The 10,474-nt window shown below is 41.3% G+C and overlaps 1 protein-coding gene across 1 annotated transcript; it reads left to right on the forward strand.

The window, feature by feature from the left end:
• The first annotated feature begins 205 nt into the window (after nucleotides 1-205).
• On the forward strand, nucleotides 206-9,175 carry LOC310823869 (high mobility group-T protein-like). Its single transcript, XM_083696751.1, has 5 exons — nucleotides 206-273; nucleotides 984-1,145; nucleotides 7,875-8,020; nucleotides 8,135-8,309; nucleotides 8,389-9,175. Exons 2-5 carry the CDS (start codon nucleotides 999-1,001, stop codon nucleotides 8,488-8,490), a joined length of 570 nt encoding a protein of 189 aa, XP_083552877.1. The 5' UTR covers nucleotides 206-273; nucleotides 984-998; the 3' UTR covers nucleotides 8,491-9,175.
• Nucleotides 9,176-10,474: the final 1,299 nt, after the last annotated feature.

A 10,474-nucleotide genomic window follows, 5' to 3' on the forward strand; every position in this document is an offset into this window, starting at 1 on the left:
GTACTTGTACTCTGCACAATGACAATAAAGTTGAATCTAATCTAATCTAATCTAATATTTGTTGTGGTTCCTTGACCCCTATTTACCATGTTTAAATGCAAAAGTTGAAAGTTAACTTGGGTGCTCTTATTTGGAAGACATCATCTTTTACATAAATTTACATTGACCGGAAGTAGATGGGCGGAGTTCCACTATTGGCGCCCAACGAACACAGATCAGCGCGTTGGGGTTTTTCTCGTTCCATTGTTTGAGACATAACATAGCTATCGTATGGTAAGTATTTATCTAGCGACACCAAAAGTAGCCTATTTGAGTGCATAATGAGTCATTATGAATATTGGGCATTTGGGGATATGTATTCTGGCAAGTAAATTAGTTGCTAAGTTTTGTATTTTGTGAGCTAGTTATCTCTGTTGTTACTGTAGTGTAGCCGCTCAGCCTGTGCTGTGTGTTACGGCGGACAGTCCTCGGCTAGATAACAAAGACAGTCGCTAGCTACAGCGCACTCAATTGCGCAACAATGTAGCTAAACGTCGTGGGTTTTTCGACACCATTGGAATAGACTGGACTCAGGCTCAGCATAACCTTACGAAACATCTCCTTAGCTACTGAATTCGCTAAAGTTAGCTGGTCAGTTTGTCTTTATTGATGGTATATGTACACTTAGTTGGCTAGTACAATATAGAAAAGCAGTCAATTTTGCTGCAGATATCATGACACGGTGCACCCCCACTTAGGCAGATCTGTGCTAGCTAACAAGCTATGGTTTTGTGTGAATATAAAGCAAGGGAGCCGATTTGCTAGCTGCGTGCCAGAGATGGCTAGCTCATCATGGGAAACTGAGAGCTTTCTGCCAGACTATTGCACAACAACCCAATTCCCCCACACTATTTGTAATCCCCCTCATTTAGTAAACAGAAATCAAAAGTTAAGAGATTGGTATTTGCTAGTTCTCACAGCATTTATCTCCCCCCCCCACCTAGACAAATTAACCCAAGATGGTTAAGGATCCAAGGAAGCCAAGGGGCAGGATGTCCTCATATGCGTACTTTGTGCAAACCAGCCGGGAAGAGCATAAGAAGAAACACCCTGAAGCCAGTGTCAACTTTGCCGAATTCTCCAAGAAATGCTCAGAAGGATGGAAGGTAGCAACAAATATCTGTTTAATAGGCTCTTTGCACTAAGTGACGTCACAAAAAGGCTATCCCTGCACATTCGTTTCTGGTCAAGATTATTTTCACTGCAATGCAGTGTTACACTCAATCGTCTTAATTCAGATGAGGCTATAATATTAAATGGTATAATAGAGACCGTAAACTGAAAAGCACAACCTGTATTATTATGGGAGTAAACAAATCACGTATCTGGCTAGTTTGTTGGGGAGCCTGGCGAGGGAGTTGCAAGTTGGTCTAGTTTAGACAAATGTAGCCTAAGCAAAAATAATAGCCTAATAATCAACAATGTCCAATGCATATTATTATTTATGTATACATTAATTTAACTCATGCATCTTTTACTTGAAGACTCGTAAAAAGAGAGAAGACTGAACGGAATAGGACTACAGAACTTAACATTTAATCCATAATAAACTTAAGACTGTTATGGACATAATAAAGCGGACCACACTAGTGGTCACATGACCAACTAACACAAGTTACCTTATATCTGACTCGTGTGTATGTAATGTGATTGATTTGCTCATCCCTGTGTGACAGACACTCGATCATACCTGATCCTAGACTCCATTAAGAACCCCAATATGCTATGACCATGCATAAGTTACAAGAAACCGTGAGTCGTTTGCACATGGTACGATACCTGATGTCGATGACTCAAGTTTACGTGTTAACTATGCACATGGACATTAGACATTAAAGTGGGTTAGGGTTCCCCTCTTTGAAAACTGTGAACCATGTCACCATTATGTTGTGCTGTTTTAACAGAACCTTTAGCTAGGGCACAATATTACATTGAGGCAAATAAGAAGAATGAGAATATAGTATCAACAAAATAATCAATTTAATAGTTTCAAAAGTATTTTTTGTGCATTTTGACATGAATAAACGCAAGTTGTGTTTTGATAATGCAACCCAGCGCCATGCTGTTAAAAAATCCTGGGGAGAACCCAGAACTGTTGTAAACGAATGGAAGTTTTACCATAAGTCACGCTATGCATGTCGAGGACACACAGGAGATTGGTGTCCACAGGCCTAACCCAAAAACTCATAGAAACTATTTCTGTTTTTCTCCTAAAATACCATCCCAACAATAGAACACCAGAGACATTGATGGGAGAAGTCTGTACTATATACATTACAATAGCATAACATTTAATATCAAGTGTTAACAGATGACCACACACAAGCACATGACTGTCTCCACCAAATCCGTCGACAAACATACTAACTTATTTCATGTGACTAAGCATCCCAGCTGGTTTGGCCAGCCGGTGCTGTGAAGGGAGACTTTGGCGCCTTCTAGCGGAAACAAAATGAGCTCAAATGCAAAAATGTCGACAACAAGTCACTCTAAGTTGAATTGAGTCCATCTTAATGCAAGGATAATAGTTCATGATTTTGGAAAGAATATTTGTTTTTATATGGTCTCTGATTTGCATGGGAATCAATTACACACTGTGTGGATCAGGTTGTCATTACAAACTGAGCAAATGTAGAGGAACAAAACTGCTCAGGAATGCGACCCTGAGGCTTGAGGAGACTTACAAAAATCTACAAAGTTGAATGGCGGAGAGGAAAAAGCAGTCGATGGGACAACATCATCTCAGTCACTCTATAACCAAGTGGCCAAAAAGAATCCCTAATGGAAAATAATCTCTCATCCATAATTGTGTTTGCAACAATGAATTCAAGTGATACAGCAAAGAAAGTGGCCGTAAATGTGTTTATCTGGTTTTACTACAAAGCATTAAGTTTGGTGCAAATCCAGCACATGCAGTGCAGTTTCCACACCATCCCTTGTGTGAAGAATAGTGGAAGCTGTGTCATGTTATGGGTATGTTTGTCACAGGCAGGGACTGGGGAGTTTGTCAGGATCAAGAGAAAATTATGAAATTTGCTGACAGCCTAATCCACAGTGTGTAATTGATTCCCATGCAAACCAGAGACTATAAATACAAAATATATAAATTCCGAAATCACATTATTATTCTTGCATTACACCCACTCGTCTTAATTCAGATGAGGCTATAATATTAAATGGTTGCACTCAGATGGACTCAATTCAACTTGTTGAAGACATTTTTGCGTTTGAGCTCATTTTAAGAGTGTCATAACAAAGGGTCTAAATCCTTATGTATTCTGTATTTCAATACATTTCCAAAAAACTTGTTTTCGCTATGTCATTATGGGGTATTGTGTGTGGATTGATGGCAAAAAAAATACATTTAATCAATTTTAAATTGAGTCTATAGCCCAACAAAATGTGGGAAAAGTGAAGGGGTTCTTCTGAAAGGAATGCTTTCCGAAGCCACTGTAGATCAGCTACTGTTGACATCTTTGTCACTTGATTATACGTACACCGGAGGATGCACTGTGCAACTTCATAGACTTCATCTCAATCCCTCATCCTCGCCACAATTTGTTTTTAGATCAAGTAAGCCTATACAGCCATGACAGTTTTGCAGTCGCCACTCTTATGTGCACTCCGCTGGGCAGTGCTGTCTGCAGGTGGTAAGGGGTTTAGGTTGTCAGAGCATAGGTGCAGCGTCCAATATAGTCTGAAGGTAAATTGAAATGCGTTTCCCAAAATTGTATAATTAGGCCATTTATAATCAAATTGAGTAATTTATTCTCACAGAATAAGCAGAGGCGTTTTTTCTTGCAGCAATCACATTCTCAATGCACAGCCTACAGAACTGATGGATTTTCCAAAACTGTGCTCACCCATCTTAGGTTAGTTAGGGTGACTGTAGGCCTAGTTTAACCACGTTTAACCAAGTAAATACTTCCTTTTATAATTATTTCTGTTCTTGATTAACCAATAACCACTCTATTAACCAATCTATCTATTAAACAATCTATTAACCAATAACCACTGAGTGTTAGTCAACTTCACAGTTGTGGTTTCAGGCAGCCAAATGCACACAATACAAATGGTGAAGTGAAATGAATAGCATGAAGTGCATTTCTCAAAGGCCACATTTTGCCCTGTTTTGTATTAAAGTTAATCTGATAGGGGTAGCCTATTTCAGCACCATGGCGATTAGATTTTCCTATTGAAGCTACAGTATGAAGCTTTAGTTGATTTTTTTTTTTTTAGAAAATATTTGCGTGTTTCATAAAGTAGCAAAGATCAGAGGATACAAATTGTTTAGGCCTGCATCAACAATCCATATTTCACTGCCAGGTCACTGTAGAGATACCAGATAGGCCTACTGCCTTGGTGATTGAGTTTTGAAGCTGCTCGTAATGCGCGAGTGATCTTTCAGCTGATGCATCGAAAGCTAAATGGTCTTATGTAACTAGATTGGCACTCAGAGTATATTTCTCTGTTGGTATGTTGTATTGGGTTGTTTGATTGTGTAAGAGGCTGATTTGACCATGGCCTGTTTAGCGCTACCAGATGGGCACTATTGTGCACCAAGAAGATGATGCACCTGGAGGGAATCATCCTCAGCCAGCTGTCTGTATTTTCACATACAGCCAGCCTATTATAATTAGTCAGCAGATTTCAGAGAACATATAGGCACACTAAATGTTAAGCCTAATACAGAGTAAGTTGGCTTGCTCGTTAACTATCCTTGCTGTGTCACTGAAAACTTAACATGAACCTTCATAATTGTGAATTACTCGAAACATAAACCCTTCTCCAACTTTTGTTGAAGATTTAGTTGGCCAATGGACCAGTATGTCCAGTTTTGGCAAATTCTGAAGACCATGAGAACTGTCTCCCGGCAACAAGGCCCCGGTAAACTAGCCGTCCTCCAAGGGTTAATAAACTCTTAGTCTGAAGGTCACCCACCAAACAGGACACTAAAGGAGATATTTTAGGCTAGAGTCGATTAGATTCACTCCGCTGTTAACTGTCTCCGTCCTATAGTCTCCCCTGCTTCCTCTTTCCACACTATGCAAACATAAACAACCCACTAAAGACTTGCATAACATAAAAAGCCCCTATGGTTACCGACAGCTCAAATCTTAACAAGTGCAAGTTGATGTGGTCGCGGATAAGTTATTTATCGGTAAGTATACTTTTACCCAAGGGAGATAATAGACACACTACCAAATGGTAGATATTTCTGGGGCTAGAATAACCATTCAGATCCTATAATGCACTACAAGTCTATTGTATTATGTAACAAGGAGGGTATAAATTCTTAGGTAACTAAGTGATATTTAAATTTAGAATAACTGTTGCTTTAAATGCAGGTTAGATCTTTATTTAGGCTTAAAGCAAAAATGTCAAAATGGGTTACAGACAGAATACAAATGTTAAATTGTTAAAACTGTAAAAAGTAGAAAAGAATAAAATCCTACCACTTTCCCTACTCTGTCTGATCTTTCTTACTTACTTATTAATTTGGAGAGGTCCCGTCGAACGGAACCAGGAATCGGCCACGGCAGTGTTAAGGGGTTGGCAAACGTGCCCTCAGCCGAGAGACACGGCTCTCGCTTCCCCTTCCAAGTGAAGCAAGGATTTCTTCCCTGAGCATAAAAATGAAAAGATGTAAAAAAGGTCTTAGCCACAGCCTCAAACAACTAAGGGCAATGCCTAGTGCTGAGAGAGGAACAGTGGCTGAGATTTCAGAGTATGGTCGGGGGTGCTCCGTCCTTAACAGCAACCAGGCTGAGAGACCTTGAGTCAGGAATTGATTAGAGTGAGCTCCGGCACTGGACAACCTCGCGGGCTGGACTTTGAGAGCTCCAGTTTACCCCGGTCTCAGGTATCAATTCACCCTAACTAACCTAAGATGGGTGAGCACAGTTTTGGAAAATCCATCAGTTCTGTAGGCTGTGCATTGAGAAGGTGATTGCTGCAAGAAAAAACGCCTCTGCTTATTCTGTGAGAATAAATTACCTTCAGGTTTTAACGCTCCTCAGCGGGGAATGACCGATGTAGAGCTCCAGAGAGCTCCTTATATACTCCACTCCGTTCCAAGGTGGTTTCCAGTTTAGCACTGGGATTCTAGGTACTTTTCATACTGGGCTTTCTATTAGACTGGTCCGAGTTCGACTCAGGACACTGTGCTCTGAGTAAGTTCACTTGAGGACTCTCTGCAGAACTCTTCTGCAGAATTCTCTGCAGTTGCTTCTAAGGAAGTGCTTTTAAGGAAGTGCTCTGTCCCTCAACTTAGTGTCAAAACATAAAACCATAATACAGTAAAGTAGTAAACCAATCAAGATCAAATAAAAAAACAATAAATCAATCTATACTTCATATTGTTAATCTTAATCATTCTTATCATGTAATTACTTGATTATAGATACAGTAGTACATCTTTTTGTGGATGTGCTTCGCCTACTTCACTCCGTAGGCCTTACACAACATTTTCCTTTTATGCAGTAATGAAACTCTGTATCATCAAAATAAACTTCAGTAATATAGTATCATACATCAGTAATCATCCCTGAGTAAGATTACACAATCAATCATTGGTATTCTTGTATACTTAGTACTTTCATTGGTTACATGTCGTCATTAGAATGAGGCCTATGCAGATATGCTGACGTGGGGTCATACACTCACACTGGTTCCTCTGAAATGATTATACGATTACATATATTTGAGTCAACTTATCATTCAGTGATCTAGGGGTGTCGAGTTGATAATCAGATCCATCACCTCCTCATCCAGTACTGGTATCTCCAGCTGTGGTAGGGACATCTTGTCAATGAGGTCAAGGAAGTCAACCCTGTCAGGCATCTCCACAGCCATTGGTAGAGTGCTCAGTAGCATCGCTCCTGTTTCTGGAGTAAGGATTGGCATTGGAACATCCTGTTGCACAGGTGCAGGGAATAGGTCGAAGATAGAATTTGACTGAGGAACACCCACAGCCGCGGTGTGCCTCATCAGGTTCGGTAGGATTAGGTCAGCTGTAGCCACAGCTCTGGACGTCGTCTCTGGTATGGTTACCTCGGTTTGTACTGGGGGCGTTTTGTCTAGTATCACCCAGCCGGGTGGCATCTTTGGTAGCCCACAGCAGACGACACAGTCACATACCGGGTGTGGAGTGGTATCGGTTGAGGCCTCCTTTGGTGGCTCTGGTGGGTCACAGCAGATGACAGTTATCCTCTAGGTATGATGGCTCCTTTGCTGGTGGTGGCGGTGAGGTCATCCTCTTGGTGTGCGCCCCTCGGCCTCCTTTAGGTCTCTCTGGAACAATGATTCTCACCTTCTTCTTGATAACGGTGAGCTCTCCATCACCCTGGAGGTTTGAGTCGCCCGAGTAGCCACACTACTATGCCTCTTGAGAATAGGTTTCGGTCGGTAGTGGGCAGTCTCGGACTCAGGCTCAGATTCCATGATTAGGCCTCCCGGTGGGATCATCTCCCTGGGTGATGTGGTGGTTTTGTTGTGTCGTTGAGAGACCTTGTCTTACGCCTTTTAGCAGTCGGAGCATCGCTCGTAGCCTTTGGCGCCATCTCCTGGTCTTTAGATGTCCTTTCCTTTATTGTTCTGACCCCGCTGGGCCTGGGCTGGTAACCCTTGGTATGGTGCTCAGGTCGGGGAAAGGCCGTGTCGGCGACAGAACAAGGGGTCCTACAGGGGTAGGAACATGTGAAAGTTCTTAGTGCAAATATCTCATTAATAGTTCCTTGTATACTTTTGGAATTCATCTCTAGAATGTGACACAATGGGCAGCTGAACATTCTGGCCATATATTCATATGTATCTATTTTTGTATTTCTTTCCAGGCCATTTCTCCAAAAGAGAGAGGCAAATTTGAGGATATGGCAAAACTAGACAAGGTCCGCTATGAGAGGGAAATGACACATTATATTCCACCGAAGGGCCAGAAGATGAAGCGATTTAAGGATCCCAATGCACCCAAGAGACCATCGTACGTGCCACTCTTTACCTGTGATGTTTGCAAAATTGTAGATTTGATGAGAATAGTCGTAAAAAAACATAATTGATAACTGGCTAGTTATATGAATTAGTTTATGTTTCCTAGGTCTGCATTCTTCATATTCTGTGCCGACTTCCGCCAAAAGGTCAAGAGTGAGCACCCTGGGTTGTCCATTGGGAACACTGCAAAAAAACTGGGAGAGATGTGGAACAGCTCAGCTGCAGAACAAAAGCAACCATATGAGAAAAAAGCAGCCATATTGAAAGAGAAATATGATAAGGTAAAACAGGGTTTTAAACATTTCTCTTTACATCTGACATTGTTTTATACGTGTGAACTGTTTTTTTTGTATTCCAAAGGATATTATTGCCTACCGTACGAAGGGCAAACTGGATTCAGGGCCGGTGCCTGCTGAGGAGGAGGAGGAGGAGGATGACGACGATGATGATGATGACGAGTAGATTGCCTCCAGAGGGGTATACTACGAAGCGAGCTAAAGGAGCTGGGGAGCTAACTTTGCCTAAAATTAGCTCCAACTTATGATAACCCATGTCACGAAGGTGGCTCACCCTTTAGCCAGGTAAATTACTATAGCAATTTATCCTGAAGCTCTAACCTGCTCCGGGGCAGGCTAACTGCACATTATCCTGAATTTGTGCTTGATGCCGTGTGCCCAAAATTAACCCCCTCTCGCAAATAATTGCATAATTTCATTAAAAGCTGTATCAGAGGTTTATTGCACAAAGGGCGACTGATAAAAAATATTAAAATATTATTGTGCTAAAACATTGTTGAAATGAATGATATAACTAGGCTGACAGAGTAAAAACAATGCATTTGATACTCATCGCATGAACAGTTTATTCAATCAATAATATTCTTATGGCATAGTAAAGGAAGCATCTTGACAGTTACAGTTTTTCCCAATCATTTAAACATGTTTCCTGAAACTATAGCTCAATTTCTCAAAACTCTAAACACAAAACTGAAAAGAGTTAACCATTTTGTCAAAACTCCACAAATCTCTTGCAAAATGAAAGACTGCACTCAACCATGTTCTCTCAACTGATTCTTTCCACCAAAACGATACACACAGCTATCATATGAATATCTCTTACAGAGCATCAATTAAACACTGGTGTGATAAATTTAAAACACTACCATCAAAATACTGTTTATGTATGTTTTGGCTTACGTATTCAAATGTATAAAATTGTGTAGAAATAGGTTCCTTTTTCTCCTTTTTTTTTTTTTTTTTTAAGGTTTAGGGGTTTTTTTGGTCCCAAAATAGGTTGCAATTTTATGGTACATACAGTATAAAGATAATGTTGCCATATTGTAATACAATACTGTGAATATATCATATAAATATTGCATTGACACAATCATTATCAGAATAGGATACAATGCACATTTGTCTATCCAATGAGCTCCAATTGGGCTAAACTCAACCGAGCTTCCCAGAGTCATACTGTAAACTTATAGTTGATACTGCAACATTGTTAGAGTTCTGAGGATACACAAATGTTACCTATTTTGGAAAAACACTACAGTAAGAAAATGTTTGCGATGTAGATGCAGTTCTCCCTGGCCAAGCAGCGGGGGGAAAAGTGCCTGGCATGGCGGATCCACCCCTGGCATGCGTCTGCGTGGATGTCGTCACACGCCTCCTCCATTGCCTGGAGTAGGGCGACACGCTCATGGGGGTTGCAGTCATATGCCTTCCACCGCCATGCTGAAAATAATTTTTCAATTGGATTTAGAAATGGGGAATATGGTGAGGTAGAGAACTGAAAAATGTGGGTTGTTAGTGAACCAGAGCAGGTGGAAACTTACATTATCCCAAATGACAACGTAGTTGGGCTGCTCTGTGGGGGGGAGTGAGGATATTGTTGAGTGCATCAAGGAAGGTTAGCAGACGGGCAGTCTTGTGGGGACCAAGTTGGGCATGGTGATGGATGACCCCACGGTGACCAATGGCTGTGCACATGATCACATTTCCCGCGCGCAGGCCAGGGACATTGACACGGTTGCCAATGATGTTCCTCCCCCGCCGCCTGGTCCTGGTCAGGTTGAACCCTGCCTCGTCAATGAATATGTGAATATGAATATCTGAAAAAGAGAAAATGACCATATCAGACAATAGGCCTACAAACACTCACCGGCCACTTTATTAGGTACACCTTGCTAGTACCGGGATGGACCCCCTTTTGCCTTCAGAACTGCCTTAATTCTTTGTGGCGCAGATTCAACAATGTGCTGGAAACGTTCCTCAGATATTTTGGTCCATATTGACATGATGGCATCATGCAGTTGCTGCAGATTTGTCAGCTACACTTCCATGATGGGAATCTCCCGTTCCACCACATTCCAAAGGTGCTCTATTGGATTGAGATCTGGTGACTGTGGAGGCCATTGGATTACAGTGAACTCATTGTCATGTTC

Source organism: Argentina silus, assembly GCF_951799395.1.
Source record: "Argentina silus genome assembly, chromosome: Y".
Classification (NCBI taxonomy): Eukaryota; Metazoa; Chordata; class Actinopteri; order Argentiniformes; family Argentinidae; genus Argentina; species Argentina silus.